General features: G+C 33.3%; 2 protein-coding genes and 1 long non-coding RNA gene across 9 annotated transcripts; all 3 read left to right on the top strand.

Annotated features, from left to right (window-relative positions):
• The first annotated feature begins 239 nt into the window (after positions 1-239).
• Positions 240-9067, top strand: LOC107934003 (GBF-interacting protein 1-like). 3 transcript variants are annotated; one of them, XM_016866330.2, is made up of 11 exons: positions 240-793; positions 1967-2010; positions 2408-2510; positions 2932-3061; positions 3193-3593; positions 3682-3864; positions 4653-5043; positions 5240-5513; positions 5787-5945; positions 6662-7162; positions 8145-9067. In XM_016866330.2, exons 1-11 carry the CDS (start codon positions 628-630, stop codon positions 8436-8438), a joined length of 2646 nt encoding a protein of 881 aa, XP_016721819.1. In that variant the 5' UTR covers positions 240-627; the 3' UTR covers positions 8439-9067. The 3 variants fall into 3 exon arrangements, with proteins under 3 accessions (XP_016721819.1, XP_040973551.1, XP_040973552.1); XM_041117617.1 differs by having other exon boundaries at positions 283-793; positions 4596-5043; XM_041117618.1 differs by lacking the exon at positions 240-793 and adding an exon at positions 1817-1837 and having other exon boundaries at positions 4596-5043.
• Positions 9068-9986: 919 nt separating this feature from the next.
• Positions 9987-10630, top strand: LOC121232145 (uncharacterized). Its single transcript, XR_005930363.1, has 2 exons — positions 9987-10344; positions 10434-10630. It is a non-coding gene; the product is annotated as an uncharacterized lncRNA (long non-coding RNA).
• A 1790-nt stretch (positions 10631-12420) lies between these two features.
• LOC107934010 (heterogeneous nuclear ribonucleoprotein 1) lies at positions 12421-16299 on the top strand. Of its 5 annotated transcripts, none has more exons than XR_005930360.1 (5): positions 12421-13049; positions 13247-13478; positions 13715-14915; positions 15187-15254; positions 16019-16299. XR_005930360.1 is itself a non-coding variant. In XM_041117616.1 (4 exons), exons 2-4 carry the CDS (start codon positions 13260-13262, stop codon positions 15198-15200), a joined length of 1434 nt encoding a protein of 477 aa, XP_040973550.1. In that variant the 5' UTR covers positions 12453-13049; positions 13245-13259; the 3' UTR covers positions 15201-15657. The 5 variants fall into 5 exon arrangements, 2 of the variants coding, with proteins under 2 accessions (XP_040973550.1, XP_016721830.1); XR_005930362.1 differs by having other exon boundaries at positions 15876-16299; XR_005930361.1 differs by having other exon boundaries at positions 15870-16299.
• The last annotated feature ends 2787 nt before the right edge of the window (positions 16300-19086 follow it).

Here is a 19086-nt window from a genome sequence, read left to right as displayed (position 1 = left end):
TCATACAACAACGATTTTAAGAGCTCAATGATCATTTTATAACTTTTTGAAATTAAGTAATCAAAATATAATAATTTTAATGATTTCGAGTGTAATTTATCTATATAAATATTAGACTATAAATTATGATTGGATAGTTAAGAAAAACTATAAAAAATATTAGAAAAAAGGGCAATTTACTGATTTGCATCGCCATCCAACTCACCTACATTAAAAAGTAACCCCCAAAAAGGTAAATTGATTAATAGAAAAGCTATATACACTGCATTTTAGCATTGCTGTTCCTCACTTATATTTTCCTCTTCCTCTTCCTTTCATCCATTTAAAAAAAAAACATTTTCTTTTTTGGGTTTTAAAGGTTTGAACTTTTTATTATTATTATTTTTTTGCATTTTGTTTTCAAGTAGTCCCCTTCACTCTCCAACTCTCTCCATTTTCTCTCCTCTTTGTGTACACTAAAAATAGCACCAAAATAAATACTATTATAATAATCATATAGAAAACATATAGTGGTATTATACAAAAAGGAATTTGGGAAGGAGAGAGCGCTTTGTTTTTGAAGGGGAAAAGTGGGGAAGAAGAAGAAAAAGAAGAGAGAGAGAGAGGAAAATCGATTTGTTTGAGAAGATGAGCGGTGGGGGGTTTAGGGTTTCATCAATCCCAAACAGTGTGAGGAAAACGATCCAAAACATAAAAGAGATCACGGGTAATCATAGTGAAGATGAGATTTATGCAATGCTTAAAGAATGTTCTATGGATCCCAATGAAACCGCTCAGAGGCTCCTCCTTCAGGGTACCTTTTTTTTTTCTTTGAACTTTTTTTTAGCTAAGTTTTCAATTTCTTTTTTGGATATTCTCAATGGGGTAGTTTTTTTTTTTTGGTTAAATGAGGTTGATATTTTTAATGAGTATTTGATGTTTTATTTTGATCTATGTTTTTTCAGTTTGTCTTTGATCTTAATTTCATTTTGGTGACTGTAGTATGTTATTTTTTAGTATTTATTTATTTTTTTGGGTCTGATGGGTTTGCACTGTTCATGAGATTATATTAGATCTTGATTTGATATTTGTTTCCCTATTTTCAAAATTTTCTTATTCCTTTATATGCAAATGTCAAGCTTTGATTTTTTTATTTAATTTTTCTTTGCAAATTACGTAATTGTTGTTATTCAGTTTTTTATTTATTTTTAAATTTAGCCCTACAAATGTGGTCTTGATTAAATTGCTTATTAAATGATAGTGTTTGCCGCAAAATTTATTCCCTTGAAGCTCATTTTTTGATTTTTCCCGCCTTCATTTCATGAATTCAGACCATTTGATTCTGTTGCATTTTCTCAGAGCTATCACTTTATGTTATAAGATTAGAAAAAAAGAAGGTTTTCACTATCAATATTTTCATTGTCTTGTTTTCCTTAAAATATTTTTATTTTTAAGCACATTGCTACAACCTGTGGCATTTACTATTATAACACTTATTGGCTTTCTTTTGAACTCTGAGACTGCATACCTATTAAGTGAAGCTTTTAGTCAGGCATTCAATGCCACATCAAATGTTTTGAGGAAGTTTAATGACAGTGATATGCATCTGCTAAAGCTGTGGCTTATTAACTCTGAGAAGTTTTACTGGTTTAGGGTTTCCCCTTTTTTTATTGTCTGTTTTATTCCTACTTTTTGATATTTAGATTTTGGTCACTACTTCAGCTTGGTATCAAGTTGAGCATTGATATCATATTATGGCCTTTTATGTGATGTAAGCTTATTGTTCCCCTAGTTCATACGAGTTTCAGCTTGGTTTTGAGCAAACAGCTGTCAGATGCATATAGTTCTTAGCCCATGGGTACTTTCTTGTTTATATCTTACCGCCTGTTACTCATATATGACAATTTAATTGGTGCATTCTTTCTAAACATTGCTATTGTTTTATTTTTCTTCCAAATAGATGACAAATTTGTATGTTGTTCTTCAGATCCTTTTCGTGAAGTCAAAAGAAAGCGTGACAGGAAAAAGGAGGTAAGTGATTCTACTGCAAAATTTGAAGTGTTTACTATTTATTTTGGGTTTCTGTAAGTTCTACATTTTTCTGTGTTGGCTATGTTGAAATTTCTTATTGATATCGGTTTTCAAGAGTTGCAATGGTATTATATGATGAGTAGGTAAAGCATAAATTTAACCAGGACAGAGGGTAGGAGGCATAGATAACTAGCACCTATTTTTTTGTTTTACCAGAGTCAATTGTATATCCTTTTAAGGTTGCACTGCGGGCTGGAGAGTTTGGGTATGAAGTGGTGGGGGTGTATGGAGTTGGCTGACAACAGGAGGATGGAAGGTTGAAGAGGTTACAAATGATACTAGGGAGGCACATATTTATTCTGTGTGGTAATGTGATATTTGTTACTCGTTATTGCAGGTTTTGAACAACAAAGAGTCTGCAGAGTCTCGGTGGAGACCTGGTTCACAGGGAAGGGGAAGTAGGGGTGGCTGGGGGAATTTTCCTCGTTATGCATCACATGGTAAACAGCAATTTCGAAACACAAATCTGTTTGAGATTATTGTTTGGTTAATACTCTCTGGCTTCTGAAACAATGAGTTTGTTGTGCTTCATAAATTTTTGTTTGTTTCATCCATGTGACTAATTTACTGTTAGGTCAAGAACACTCTCAAGTTTTCTCTTGAACATATTTTCTTTACCCCAACCCTTGCAATGTTTTTGATTTTTGTGCTGGATTCTGTTTCTTTTACTAACCCCTGCGGTGCTGATGTAGTGGTTGTTGACCTGCTTTTGTTACTAACATTGCAGTTCTTTTGTACTTATTGTAATGTAGATGTCTAATGAATAAGATTTTCATGAATCTTGTGCTATATTTTAGTACATAAGTTGTGTACTTATTAGCAATTGTGCTTACTGTAATTGCCACCTGCTTATCTTATCAGAGGCTGGTGGTTCTAAGAGTTCTGGTCCTGGTAGAGACAATGGAATGAATCAAGTTGCAGAGAAAGGCAGTGGTCAGTCCTTGTCTACCTTGCAGGAGTCAAAAACAAAAGAATCTACCCTTGTTGCCAGGTGGCTGCAACTTTATCTGCTATTTTTTTTTTTAATTTTCAATTTTAGTAGTGTCTATTATTGAAAATATTGCTTCACTTTATTACGATTTGTTTGAATTACATTTTTATTATTATTATTATGTTTTGTAGCCCTGTATCTGCCATAGCCAATGGTCCTAGTGGTGTTGTGGCTGAAACCTTTTCTGCTCCTCTAAGAAAAGCTGCCAATCAACCTCAAGAAAATTCAGCTGTTGGTAGCAGTGAGTTCGGGAGTGCACCTTCTCCTGTTAACACAATAGGCAAATCCAGTATTGCATTTGGAAGTGGGGACATGAGTGGCGAGCCTGCAGCAAGCTCTAGTGACTGCTCCATGTCTACTGCCCCTGCCCCTGCATCTTCATCAGCAATCTGCTTCTCATCTTCAGACCCTGTACTAGTTCCATCCACTGATTCTCGGCTCCTCAACCCTTTGGACACAATCAAACATGAAAGCAACCGAGCTTCTACAGAACCAAATGCAGTTATTCCTACTGAAATCAAATTAGCTTCTGGTCAGAACTTTGAAACCGTAATTAGTTTTAGATAACTTTTATTCTTTGTAGACATCAATCTGATTGATTTTTATTCTCCTACTTATAGAAGCCGCTGAGATTAATAGCTCTTTCCTGCAAGGAAAGATGCCAAACAAATCCTCTGGAGTAGTGAAAAATCCGCCAGGTGAGTCTGCTCATCCTTCATCTACAGTGACCCATGGTTCCTCGGCAAGTCGGCCTTCATCCAATTATAGCAGCCACTCACAACAAATAATTGGTCCTCAGAAAGGTAATTGGAGTTTCCTGTTGATCAATGCTGTTTTTTATCACTTTTTTATGTATTGGTCATGGTTGACTTAGCTTGAGATGTGTTTCTGTTTGTTTGATGCAACTTATTGCATAAAACTGGAGAAATATTGTGGATTTGGTGCTATAATCCTTCCTCCCTATATGCAGAGAAAGAGGGAGAAGCTACTGATGTAATAATGTGTTTTATCTAGATTCTACATAGATGCTTATGTTTTCTAGATCTAGCCTCAGTATCGGGCTCTATTGGTTTTTGGATATGGCATTTATGTAACTTCATTTATTGTAGGAAAATTTACTTGAAGACACATTTGCTTGAAAAAATGTTCAGACTCATTATTTTGCTCCTTATCATAATTCGAATGCTTAACTATCTTTGGTAACTGGGTATCTCTAATATCTATATTTTCCTTTGAGCAAGACTAAATTCAGTAGTATGTTAATTATAAATTTTGAATGAAAAGCATCACTAGAACTTGGTAGGATAGGTGATGGGTTCTATGTAATCAAAAGTAGTACCTTAAATAACAATTTAGTTGTGAGAAGGGATAAAATGGTTAAGATACTGTACCTTGTAACTCAAGTTTGCTGGGTTTTTTATTCTCATATTATTCACCAATGGTTGGATGATTTACAATGAAAATGTTTGGTGGAACATATTTTGGCTGATACTTACAAATCTTTGGACTACTTTATGTTCTTATCTAAAAATAGTTGAAGGGTTGCTAAAGATATGTGATCAAGTATTAATTTTCAGTATGTCACCAACAGTGGGTTCTAACAAGGAGTGGAAACCAAAGCCAGTCATCTGTAATGTTGGGCTAGGTTCTGGAGCAGCTACTGCATCTGAAGTTCCTACTGTTTCACTTGAAATTAATGCTTGGTCGCTGCCTGTTTCAAGTGTTCTTGACTCAGAAGTAGCAACTTCAAAATTGCAGAAGAAGTTGGAGGAATTACATCTTCCACAACGTCAACATGTAATAATTCCCAACCATATCCATGTCCCGGAATCTGAAAGAACCAAGCTGAGTTTTGGAAGTTTTGATGCTAGTTTTGGAGTAGCATTGAACTATATTGGCGGTCAGGAGAGTGATAAGAGTTCTACACCTTTGTCTGAGGCTTCTCAAGATGCTGATGAAACTGCAGAGGAACACGGTTCAAGGTTTGTTTTTGTTAAGTGTTTCCAATGGATTTAACTTTTGACGTCTCTTCTTAGCAATGTTGACTCCCCTCCCCCCCCCCACCACACACACAGAGAAAAGCAAGTCTAGCCTTTGTAGGGATCATAACCTTGCTACCATTTAGTCTTTTTTGTGTGTTTGGCTCACATTATTTTCTTATTATGTTAATGATTCCAGTAATCAAAATGCATTGGCAACTGCTGAGGAAGGAGATTATGCCGATCGTCCACAATCACCTGCTCATGCACCTGAAAATTTGTCTGGTGATATCGCTAGTTCTATTCCAGAGTCTGATGAAAACAAACAGGAGAATACATTGCTTTCTGGAGGCACCCAGCACTCTGCTGTAACATCTCCTAATTACAGTTTTGGAGTTATACCGCCTATGGTAGCTTCATTTGGAAATGCCGAATCTCAAGCACGTGAAGTTTCTCGCCTTTCAAGTTTTGTTGTGAGCATCCAATTCCACCATTCTTTTCTTTTTTACATGTTGCTCTGTTGGTTTCTATATCTTATTCTAACTTAAAATTCTTTAGCATGGGTTTTGTGTAGGAAGTAGAAAATTTTATATTGGTAACTAATTTATGTTATATTCTCTGTTTTCATTTGATTTTGGTCATTAAGCCGATTGCTATAATCTGAAGTATTGTTTCAATAAAGTCAATTGCTGCTGTGCTGATTGTTGGCTCCGATTATTTCTGTTATTAATTGCTTCAATCTTTAGGTTCCTCATCCATTTGACCCAGCAACTTATTATGCCCAATTCTACCGTTCAAGTGTTGATAATGATGGTCGCGTTTCTCCCTTTGCTTCTTCTGGAGTTGCTGCAAAGTACAATGGGAACGTTTCAGTTCTTCCTCCACAGACTTCTCAGTCTCAAGAGGTTTGCAGAGACTAAGATTAAGCACCTTGCATATCTACTTGAATTATGTTATGATATCTATTATCTGTTGAATGATCATATTGCTTTTCCTTCTCTAATTACAAACCAGTTTGAGGTATGCAAATTATATCATATTATACTATGTACTGAAGTTCTGTTCTTTGTAGTGTTCTGGTAACATTGTCAATGACACATTTTCTTTGCTTTGGACATTTGCCTGCTTCCAATTGGGTCCTGGAATACTTCTTGAACTTCAAATGGTTAATTGATAGGATTACTCTTTAGGCAAATAATTTGGGGAAAAACACTAGGTAAAAAGGATGAACAATTGAACAAACATCGATTCTGTGGGGAAAAGTAGGCTTGTTTGGCAAAAGTCTACTTAAAACTAGATCCTTATTAAAAGTTGATCTTTTCCTTATTGTTGATTTTTATACAAGAGTAGTGCAGTATATTTCCAAGCACTAGATGTGAAGTTATATATGGAAATTAAATATATCTAATACACAGAGTTGTACTGTTTATTTTTCATAAATCATAATAAATACTGGTTCCTGGCGCATAGAAATCTGTGCTACTTTCCATTAACTGCACAATCTAGAAGATTGCTAACTAACCATTTCTTAACAATGATTCTTTTTAAAGGTTTTTTCTTTTTTTCCCTAACTTAAGTTTATAACTGTTGGAAATTGGAGCTGATTTGCATCTCTTGGCAGGGTGGAAACTCATTGGTACTGACCACAACAAGTTCATCTCCTGTAGTGACTCAAGCTGCTGGGATGATGCAAAGTTCTTTGGCTGTGACTCAGCAGCCAGTCCCTGTCTACCGCTCAGCAGCTGGGGTGCATTTACCACATTATCCTCCAAACTACATTCAATATGCCCCCTTTTACTCTCCTTTTTATGTTCCTTCTCCCGCGATCCACCAATTTATAAACAATGGGGTGTTTCCTCAACAACCTCAAGCTGGTACTGTTTATCCTTCTGTACCAGCGGCACCTACTACAGGAGTTAAATTTTCACTTCCTCAATTTAAACCTGGAAGTAATACACCAAGTTCTATTCATATTGGAATGCCAAGTGGTTATGGACCATATGGCTCCTCCCCAGCTGGTTATAATCCTAGTTCTGCTGTGGCAACTGGGAACTCAACCACAAATGAGGATCTTAGTGGTACTCAGTTCAAGGAAAGCAATGTCTACGTCACTGGGCAGCAGGTTGACAACTTATTCCCATTTCTACCTCTTGCTGTGATTTATTTATTTACTTATTTATTACATTTCTTAAAAGAGGTATTTGTGACATAAGATGACAATGTATGGATCGATGATTTTGTAGGTTCATGTCCCCATTTCTTCTAGTTTTCTTTTCCTAATATGGACTAAATTTGCAAACATAAGTCAGCAATGTAAGAGTGGGATAAATTTGGAGAATAAGATGAGAATGTAAGATTGTAGCGTTGATCTTGCCTTGTGGTATTTATTGCAAACTAGTGCATCCCGTTGAAAAGTGTTTATCACAGCAGACAAGATGATGGCCTTTATTTTAGTGTGAGAATCTTTTAGAGGCCGCTAGTTCTTTTGCTACCAGTAAATGTTGGATTACATTTTACCTCTACTCAAAAAATGCACAAATTAGTTCCTATACATTAGATGAAAGAGTAAATTGGTCATCCTGTTAAAAATCCCGTTCATTTTTGCTCTTAAAAACTGGTCTCTTTACTTCTGCATGAGGCTGTTTGGTTATTTTTTCAGTTAAGTCAGTTTTTAACTGTAGAAATGAATGAAATTTTTAATAGAAAAGACCAGTTCACTCTTTGATTACTGTGCAAGGACAAATTTGCCCTTTTTTCATACAAAGGCCTCCATGGTACTTTTACTAAATAAAACATAGGTTTCAGATTGAAAATGTTATTGGACATTTAACATTCTTGAATACTTCCACATGTCTTTTTTTAATAGAAATGGATGAAATTTTTATTGGAAAGGACCAGTTCACCCTTTGATCTACTGTACAAGGACAAATTTGCCCTTTTTTTAAACAAATGCCTCCATGGTACTTTGAATAAAACATAAGTTTCAGATAGAAAATGTTATTGGCCATTAAACATTCTTGAATACTTTCATGTGTCTTATTTTTCTTTTTCGCAAACAGTCTTTCCTTTCTAAGATGATTGTTTAACCTATTACTTCCTTGCAGAGTGAAGGTTCAGCTGTATGGATTGCTCCCCCCGGGCGAGACATATCCAGCCTACCAGCAAGTTCATTCTATAACCTTGCCCCTCAAGGTCAGAATGTAACTTTTGCTCCAACACAGGTTGTGCCTGGCTCCTTTGCTGGTATATATCATCCACAAGCAGCAACAGCAGCAGCCGTTCATCCTCTTCTACAACAAGCTCAAACTATGGCCGGAGCTGTTAACATGGGGGGATCTGCCGCTGGTGTTTATCGGCAGCCTCAACATGCCCAGATGAACTGGCCCAGTAACTATTGAAAAAAAAAAAAAACAGGAACAAAACATCTTTTTTTTTTTAAAACCAACCAACCAAGACATTCAATGTCCAATCTTGGGGTATTTTTGGGAAACTCCAATAGGTTTGAATGGAGGAGAACATCAAGAAGATATATCAGTGGCCAGAGTTAAAAGAGTGTAAATCGTTCGAGGTCATCAGAAAAACAAAAAAAACAAAAAAAAAAACCAAAAACTTGTCAATAGTAGTATCTTCTGTTTTGCTAGGTGTTCATGAGAAGCATAAATGATCCAGTTTTCTTGTACCTGTTATTGACCATTAAATGTTAGTGAATATAAGGATGTGCAGGTCTCTCTTGCAATATGGTCCTTTATCATTTTTCTTTTTCCATACCCTAAAGCTTATGCACCCCCCGTACCCACATTTTTTATGTTTTCAAGTTTTTGAACAAGAATTTTATTGAGTGGTGAGAATCTGTTCCATTCCCTTTTTTCCCTTTTATTTTGAGGTTTAGGGCTTTTTGGAAAGGTAAGTTTTCAAGGGTTGATGAACAATTATTAATAGTTTTTTTTTAATTGTAAAGAGAATTTCCATATTAAGGATGTAAGGAACTGTTGTATTTGGTATAAAGCACATGCCGACATTTTTTCAACTGTTTCACTTGAGCTGTGCTTGTATTTGAAGTATCATATTCTTGTGCCCATGTATTTTAAAGAAAATGAAAAATCTATATTATTTAAGGCTTTTAATTTAATATTCAATGTCAAATTTGTTTAATACTCATAAGTACGGGTTTGTATTATTTATTTATTATTTAAATAATGCTAATAAATTAATAAAAAATATGAGTAAATTAAGTTATTGATGTTCAATGGGGCAAAAGTTTTTATTTAAGTAATTGGATTGTTAAAATCAATTTGATATGGTTTTCTCTGTTTGTATTGTTTGTACCACTTGAAAGCTCGATTTTTCATCTCTTTTACAATTTAGTTTTTTTATTTTATGAAACAACTTTGGACGTCAATAATTTGTGAACCAAAATACAAATAATCTTTTTCTCCAATCTCTAAAACTGACAGTCAGCGACTTGAACTAATGTATGTTTTTCTACTCATCGATGGTTAGGCCAAACTTAACAACCAAATGATTTAAATAAAAACTTTTAAATAGTTCAGTGACTTAAATGAAAAGTTTCAAAGAATTCAGTAATCAAATTGTAACTTTTTAGTTAAATAACCAAAATAAAAAAATACCCATAATTTAGTGACTAATGATGTAATCTAGCCAAAGAATATTTATTAAATGTTACTTTAATCAGAAACAATGAGCAGTGGTTAACATTTCTGTTATCAAATAAAAAAGTTGAAGAACTATAGTCACCATCATGAAAAGGCCATACATCCATGTACTTCACATCATCACATGGCTCCTACTACCTTATCTTCTATTCTTGCAAAGGGACGAAACCCTAAAAAAGGACTTTACGTTTGTCTTTTATATTCTTTTTACAATTCACGGTTGCCTTCCGAAATTTATGGTTGTGACTTCAGAATTATTTTTCAGTGTATAAGGGTAATTTACTGCTTGTGGGTCTTGAGATATTTCATTGGGTGAACCATTTCTAAAAGCCCAAAAATAATCTCACTCTTGGCCATAAGGATATTGCTTCTTCTGCTACTAGTTCCTCAAAAACCAGGCACCATTTGTATGTATGTATATATGTATGGTGTTGAATTTGTGTGTACATGTTGATTATGAGTTGAAGGCAGACATGGATTGGGCTTGTGGTGGTGGTGGTGCTGATTGCAGTAAGATCCAAATGAACCAGCCTTGTTATTTCCCTAAAACCATGCTTCTTATGCATTCAATGATTACTACAAAAAATTCAAGCACAAAGGTGGTTCTTGCAATTTCAGAGGAGCTGCCATGGTTACTGAACTTGATCCCAGTGAGCTTAATTGATATGTTTAAGTTTTGGTAATAACTAATAACCCCTTTTCTTATAATTTACCTTGCAGGTTATAAAAATTGCAGATATGTGTTTATACCTTGTTCCACAAGCAATTGAATTCAAGAGATTCAGAGATGTTCATCTTTCTTAGCTTTAATTAAAAAAAAAAATGTTGCGATTTTATTTTCGAATAAGGGAGATCATAAATTCTTGTACGAATCATTATACGAACCAATTGAATTTTCTTATGGAATTGGTTGGTCATAAATTTGCAATTAAAATTATTGTTTACAGTGATGATGATTAAACCAATTGAAAACGGCATGATATTCATGCATGCAATGCAATAGGTAATAACGCTCCGACAATTAATCACACTATTAATCTAACATATTTAGTTCTAAATATTTATATATTTTGTTAATTTTGTCTTAATTCTAATTTTTTTTTAATAAATTTTGCCTCAACATTTACACGTTTACAAAAATATTTGTGGACTAAATTTGTTAAATCATGACCACTTTAATATAGTGTGTAAATTATGAGAGCTAAATTTGTTATTATATCAATCAAATTTATGTAAATTTGACGAAAAACATTAACGCTGAGATTAATTATTCTTATTTGCTTACTTTTGAAATTGATAGAGCAATTTTTTTTGAGAGGGATCAATTTATTCAATATCAAAATTAAAGAGGATCTAGAAAGATCTTTTTACCTAATGCAATACAATACAATCATCGTAACAAAATAACAATAAATAAATAAATAAACATTGCGAACTGAGGCATTCTATTTTTGAGGTTTTGGTTCTTTGTGATTCATATTCAAGTCACATCATGTGGTGTTGTCATGTCTGGGTCGGTTTTAGTTTGGATTATTTATATTGACTTAATTATATTTTGTAATTTCTCGAACATGTATTTGTTATTATACTTTGATTACATTTTATAAACTCTAAAAATGATATGTTAAAATTACATTTCAATCTAGATTCTTTTAATATAAAATTTAGGTTAAAATATGTTAGAGGTCTTTGTAGTTTTCATTAATTTAGAATTTAGTCTTTATATTTTTATTTTCAGGAATTTAGTATATTTACTTTCCAAATTTTAAAATTTAACTCCAATTATTAATGTTGTTAAATTTTTTTGTTAAATGTATTGATGTGACAATTTAAAATAAAATAAAATTATTTGATAGCAATGTAATTGAACAGATGATGTAATAATGAACTTAAATTTAACAAAATAATTTTAATAGTGCTAATAGTTAAATCTGAATTTTAAAATCTAAAAAGTAGAAGAATTAAATTATAAATTTACTAAAAGTACAAAGACTTATAGTATATTTTAAATTAAAATTTTTATATTTGCCTCTTAAAAATTTTAATTTTATTTCATCCCTCTAACAAAATTTTTTTGTCCAACCAAATTCAAAATAGAGTCCAGTCAAACTATATTTTAAGAGTCAATTTTTCTCACTAACAAGTGTTAAAATGTAATGACGAGATAAATTACTTTCTTTAAAGAGAGAGGGCATGTTTGAATCTTAAAAATAACATTAGAGTTACAAATATTAAACATGTACAACAAAACTGACATTAAAGATAAGGAAAGGACTAATTTTTTTTTATTCACAAGAATCAAATTAGTAAAAAAATACTATGGAGGTCATTGTACTAGGAGTTAGATTACATTTTATCCTATAAAAAATTAGACAAATTAGTTCTTGTGCATTAGATCAAAGAGCATATTTATCTTTCTGTTAAAAATTTTATCTATTTATACTGTTAAAAAGTGATACTTGTGCTTTAACATGAGGTACACGTAGCACATCACATATCATTGTCTACTTATTCTATCAATCATGTCAAATTTTAATAGTACAAATAAATAAAATTTTGAAGAGAAAAATTAATTTATTTTTTAATCTAATATAAAAAATTAATTAATTTATTTTTAAATTGATAAATTAAAATACAATTTACATTCTAATTGAAAGACTTTATAAACTAATTATAGCTCTTACTTTTACCTATTTTTTTTTAAAAAAAAAAACAACCTTTTCATTTTAAAGACAAATTCAAAGAAACAAAATCAGGCTTGTCTTAATTTCTCTCTCTACAATATCCCCATATGTTCCATCTTTCTCTCTAAATAAAAGCTTGTTCACTACAAATTTGTATAAATATCTGTAACTGAATTTGCAATTTTGGGTATAAAAAAGGGGAAAAAAAAGAGAAAGATTGAAACTTTTTATAAGAAAAAGGGTGCAGTTGAAAGAATAAAGGGAACGATATCATTTGAAAGAGGGAAGGCAAATTAGAAGAGGAGGATGAAATTAACCTCCTCTTATCTTTTTCTTATTGTGCCTCCTCTCAGATCTTAGCTTTTTATTTTTTATTTTTGGCCAGATTTGGCACTTGGGTTTTGTTTTGATTATTGGGTCATTGCTGAATCTGGATTTTTCCCAGAAAAAATTTAAAGCTGTATCGATTGATCATCTATCTGGGTAGCTTATTATTATTATTATTTGGTTTTTTGGGATTTTTTCGTTTACATTTCTGAATTCCAGGTGAAGTTAAATTCTGGGTTTTGTTCGGTTGATTGATCGTGGAAAGATCTGTTTGTTTCCAAATTTTGAATCAGAGAGAAAAAAATCATTTTTGTATAAAATAAAGGTACTGAATTGGATTACTATATATAGCCAATTAAATGCATACATTTGATGTGTTATTATTAATTTGATTCACAGAAAAAAGAATATTTTTGGTATTGGTTTTTTATTTTTATTTTAATGTCTTGCATTGGATCCTATAATGAATTTGCTTAGTTTGGACGTTGTGTTAATGGAACTATTTTTTTTTATGCAATGTAGAAAAAAAAAAAAGATGTTTGAGAATGGGAAGCTATTTATTGGTGGGATATCTTGGGACACCAATGAAGGGCATCTCAAGGAGTATTTCAATACTTTTGGTGAAGTGATAGAGGCAGTGATCATGAAGGATCGGACCACTGGGCGTGCTCGTGGTTTTGGTTTCGTTGTTTTTGCTGACCCCATAGTTGCTGAGAGAGTAGTCAAGGAGAAACACAGCATTGATGGCAGGATAGTGAGTTGTTGATCTATAAACACACCATTTGTGTATCATTGTTGTGCAATCTACTATGAATTAATGCTATTGGATTATTGAAGCAATATGAGAAAATGAAAATACCTTATTGTGGTTATGAACCTACTTTGCAATGATGTCAGCTAGAGTAGTTTTGTTAGTTTGTTAGTTACATTGAGTTGAAAGAGTTTGCAATGTTTAAGTTTTGTTTTCACCATCGAGTTACTTATGTTCAGGTTGAAGCAAAAAAGGCGGTTCCTAGGGATGACCAGAACGTTATGAGTAGAAGCACTAGTAGCATCCATGGTTCACCTGGTCCAGGCAACGCAAGAAAGATTTTCGTAGGAGGTTTAGCATCTACAGTTACGGAGAGTGATTTCAAGAAGTATTTTGATCAATTCGGGAATATCACAGATGTTGTAGTGATGTATGATCAAAACACACAAAGGCCTAGGGGTTTCGGGTTCATCACTTATGATTCAGAAGAGGCGGTGGACAAGGTGTTGCTAAAAAATTTCCATGAACTGAATGGTAAAATGGTCGAGGTTAAGCGAGCAGTTCCCAAAGAGTTATCGCCTAGTCCTAGTCATAGTCCCATTTCTGGATATAACTATGATCTGAATAGGGTCAACAACTTTCTTAATGGTTACACTCAGGGATATAGTCCAAGCAATGTCGGAGGCTATGGACTTAGGGTAGATGCGAGATTCAGTCCAGTTACTAATGGCCGAAACAGGGTTCCTCCTTTTGGTTCTGGTTATGCAATGGGCATGAACATTGAGCCTAAGTTAAACCCGAGTTTTGGCAATAGTGCAAGTCTTAGTAGTAATATGAGCTATAGACGAGGATTGAGCCCGTACTATGTTGGTAATACAAATAGATTTTGTAGTCCTATCGGGAATGATGGAAGTAGTGGAGGTAATACTTCCTTTTTCAGCTCAGTGACCAGGACCCTTTGGGGAAATGGGGGACTTGATTATAACACAAATGCTTCTAGTTCCAGTCTGTATGTTGGATCTGGAAGTGGTACTATTGGAGAAAATGCTTCTGGAAACGGTGGAATTAATTGGGGTTCTTCCGCAATTTCCAGTCAAGGTGAGGGGAATAATGTTTCTAGAAATAGTGTGGAATTTGGCTATGGAAGCGGCGATAACAGCTTTGGGTTGGGGACAACAGGGTATGGAAGAAACAGTGGGACCAATTTGACACCAACATCAGCATATGCTGCATCAAGTGGTGGTTATGATGGAGCCTTTGCGGATCTTTACGGCAGTGCTTCGGTTTACAGGGATGCCACTAGGGGATCATCAATGTCCGAGCAAGATGGTTCTGGTTCCTTTGGGTATGGACTTGATAGTGCCACTTCTGGTGTTCTGCGTAAAAGTTCTCCTGGTTATATCGGTGGTTATAGTGTTAATAGAAGACAAGCAAATAGTGGTAAGACTTGTTTACATGCATCCTAAGATCTTTCTATAGTTTTGAGCTTGAGCGAATAAAGAACCTTAAAACCTTTCATACGAGGGATCTTGTAGCTAAGTTTCGATAGGAATAAGTCTTAAAATTGGCAACAAATTCCTCTGTTTATATGATCTTTCAGGTTGATAGACAATCTGGAACATAACCACCAAATGATTCATTCATTTACTGGCATTTCATAAGTTATGTTTCAATTGAATTACTTACCAAATCAAATTTTCTCTTGGTTCAGGAATTGCTACCTAGAAAATTATTTCGGGTTACCACAATACGGCAACTAAAGACAATCTTGCGAAGCAGGTGATCTGCTCTGCACATCTCCCGTCTTAATACACTTTCATGGAAGTTGGTTATCTAGAGCTAACCGCAGTACCCCTTTTGGAGAATTAAATTTAGAATTAGCGATGATGACAAGGGATTTTGCGGTAAGGGCTTAAGGCTCGAGTCTTGAGATACCTTTCTAGGGCAGTATTTGAGTGAGACGTAAACTTAGATCTCGGGATATAGTTGTAAGTGTATCATACATTAAGGATATAGATTTTATTCTGTAATGGCTCTGGCAAAGTTGTGAGTTGTTGTCAGGTATGCTTCGTGTTTTGTCCCATTTTCTTCCGTTTATTCCGGTTTGTCTTTCAGCCAGATTGTACCTGTTGATTTACTAGTATGAAACAATAAAAGAAATACATATATAAGCCTTCTCTGATCTGAATATGTTGATTCTTCCTCCATTGGAACTTTCCTTGTTAAATGCCGAAATGGATGATCGGAATTGATTTTTGATCTAATACCCTTTTTTGGTCCTTGCAATATACGTAAGTCATTGCATTGCATTGCATTTTCATTGCTTGAGCTTGTTCTTATATCACTTGCATATGATATTAAATCCATCATTTGAAGTTGCATCCATTAATTTAGAACCAGGTGCTTCAATTCACTCTTAATATGTTGCGACTTGTGAGCTGGCATTCCTTGTTTTTGTTTGATCCATCATCCATGCATTCCGGGGCTTGCTACCTGCACGCCGAGTGCTGACTTTTTCATGTTTTTGGGGAGATCCGCTCTAGGACCTTGCTGGAACTTGTTCGATCAATTGGTCTGAAGACCGGACCTGAGTTGGTGCTTCGATATATGCCTGTCCAAGCGTATTCAATATGATTCTCTAAGCTACAAATGGTTCTCAACATGTTTCACATTTCATCTGTGATATTCATTTTTTTTCATATTTAATGTAATTAAATCATATTTTATTAGTCAATAGTTACATTTGTTTTGGTACGTTAGAAATTTTTGCGAGGGACATGTCAGTGGCAAACTTAAATCCAATTTTAGCCACTTGCTTTATGTAGTTGTTGTTTTAATAGTACATTTTAAAACATAGCAAGTTGTCGCTGAGTCGAGCAAGCCGTGATGAAGAAAGTCACTTTCTTTCCTTATTTAAAAAAAATCACAAAATAATTCTATATATTATTACATTATGGCAGACGTGGGTGAAAAAAAATTATAACAAGTTTTGGATGAAATAATAGTGTTATTTTCATAATAAGATAATTTAGTTTCCACCCTAAAACCACAATGGTACAAGGGGTGTTATAGTAAGGAGATGCTTATGAGTTAATAAAATGTGATATATCAGTGGTTTTGGATACCGAAAAAAAAGTTGAGTCGAGTTTAAATACATTTGTCGTGATTCCAGACCAATAATAGCACCCTATTCGAAGGGCAAACAGACAAGACCCTGAATTTCCTTCTTGGGATTGTAATTTACCAAATCTAAGCTACATTTCTCGTAATTTTTAAGTGTCACATACAGATATATGACTGTTGTTTTTCTAAGTTTTTCAAAATAGTTAGAAATTCCTTGAAGGTCAACGTGCTAAACATCACACTTCGGAAAAAAATAAAAAGGAGAAATAGAATCAAGTTTCAGCCTCATTAGTAGACATTTCAATGCCAAACAGATAATTACACATGCTTTTTCTATCCACCCCTAAAAGTAAGGTTTGATCATATTTTTCTTCTATTGTCTACTCTTGTTTTCTTGGGTGTAGTCCAGCTTGCAAATGTTCAGTGTCTGACTGAATCTAAAACAAACAATTGTAGAGAATAGGTAAAAAAAAGAGGAAAATTTTAACATAACTACTAAAAATATTTCTCAAAAGAAGGCAATCATGCAGTTCAGAGATTTATCACCTACCTTATTGAGTTTGGCCCGGACTGTTTTAACCGTCTGATTCATTGACTGGGAAGGGAAGCAGTCCTGAAAGCAGTTCCAATATCAGCATAAAGAAAATATTTATCACACAAATTCCGCAACTATGTATAAATTTTCTTATTTTACCATGTACAACTCTATGTATTCCTCTATACGTAATAAATAAGAAGAAGAAAGAAAAGAAGTTTAACTTAAAGGAGTAAAATCTGGAGAAAGTATTCCACACCTTGTCAGATGACACTCTTGTTATTTGAGCATTGTTACTGTGAGACTTGAACTCTGAATCTCCAGCATCCCTATGTAGAGGAAAAACCATAGTTTATTTAGACAGAATGCAAAAAGGAAACAATGATGACAATAACAACATGAATTTGAACAGTGTACTACCTCTGATGATAATTTTTCTGATCAGGAATATGCTGAAATGAAGCAGAAAGCAATTGAGCTGCCTCCTTGGAAGAGAGCATGTGATGAACTGGATCCCTTTAGATCTTTGAGCTGATATCACAACATAACATGCATGAGGGTAAAAGTACCATGAAAGCCCCTGTACTATTAGTCAGATTACATTTTGCCCTTTAGATCTTTGTACGGCTAAAATCTAGCATGGCTGAAAAAATAACAAAACATTAACATGTGACATGTCCAGTGTAACTCCTACAGAAGTACAGGAACTAATTTTTAACAGTATAAATGGGTAAAATTTTTAATAAAAAGACCAATTTGCTCTAATGTATGGACTAATTTATCTATTTTTTGATTACAGTGGCCAAAATGCAATCCCACTTTTAATACAGGAGCATCCATAATACTTTTACCCTTGCATGAGAATATATAATCACAACTAGAAAGCAGTTCCTATTTGAAACATGGAATTGTTTTTGAAAGCAGTTCCTATTTGAAACATGGAATTGTTTTTTTTCAAAAAGCTAAGTTTTAGAGTAATATATAAGCACACAATTCAATCTTGCAAGGATTTCTTTCCTTCTGACTTATCCTTGGGAGTAAATTTCCCAAAAATGCCATTTGTTAAAAAATAATTACTGGATTAGGCTGTATTTTTTCAAAATTATGGGACTAGGCCGAAATAACAAAAACACTTCAAGCATATTGACAGAAAAACGCTTCTAGCTGGAAGTGCTTTCCGCCCTAATATCTTTTTTTAATTTTTTGGTGCCACCTCTTGTGAAAATAAAACTTACAAAACAGGTGTTTATATAGACCCAAAGTCTCATTTCTCTTTCTAAAGTAATGTGAGATATGGATCTATATAGACTCATAATCCACCATTTGTAGTTTGTTACTAGACAATGTGAGATTGCTTACTCTTTTAACTAACAACATAAGATTAAATGCTACACTTAATTTTTAAAAATTAAAGAAAAAACTTTGTACAACATTAAACTCTAACAAAATAAAACATTATAAACTCTTATACAAATATTATCATTGTAAAAAAAGTCCAATAAAAAAAGAAAGACAAACTTACACACTATTTTATATATAGATATTAAAGTGTAAAAATTAATAGAGATAATAGTGACGCATATTTTAGTTTTTATTTTTGAATATGTTAAATATAGATATTATTTTGTCAATAATTATAGATATTATTGTATTATTATTTAATCTTTTATTAACACATGATTTTAGATTCAAACATGAAACAACTCTACTCTCTTCCTATAAAAAATAAAATAAAAGAATAATGTAAATTTAGTGTCGAGTTGAGACTAAATCAATCAAGAAAATTACTTAAATAAATTTACATATTTACAAAAAAAAAAATTATAAGAATATTTTTATTTTTTTATTGTAAAAAAAAAGATAAAAAATTTGCAAGTGTAAATAATATTTTTAAATATAAATTAATACATGATTATAAAACGAAAAATAACACAAATATGGTAGGAATGTATA

This window comes from Gossypium hirsutum, chromosome A07 (genome assembly GCF_007990345.1).
Source record: "Gossypium hirsutum isolate 1008001.06 chromosome A07, Gossypium_hirsutum_v2.1, whole genome shotgun sequence".
Lineage (NCBI taxonomy): Eukaryota > Viridiplantae > Streptophyta > Magnoliopsida > Malvales > Malvaceae > Gossypium > Gossypium hirsutum.
Note: the sequence above shows the minus strand (reverse complement) of the source record. Positions and strands in the feature narration are given on the sequence as shown.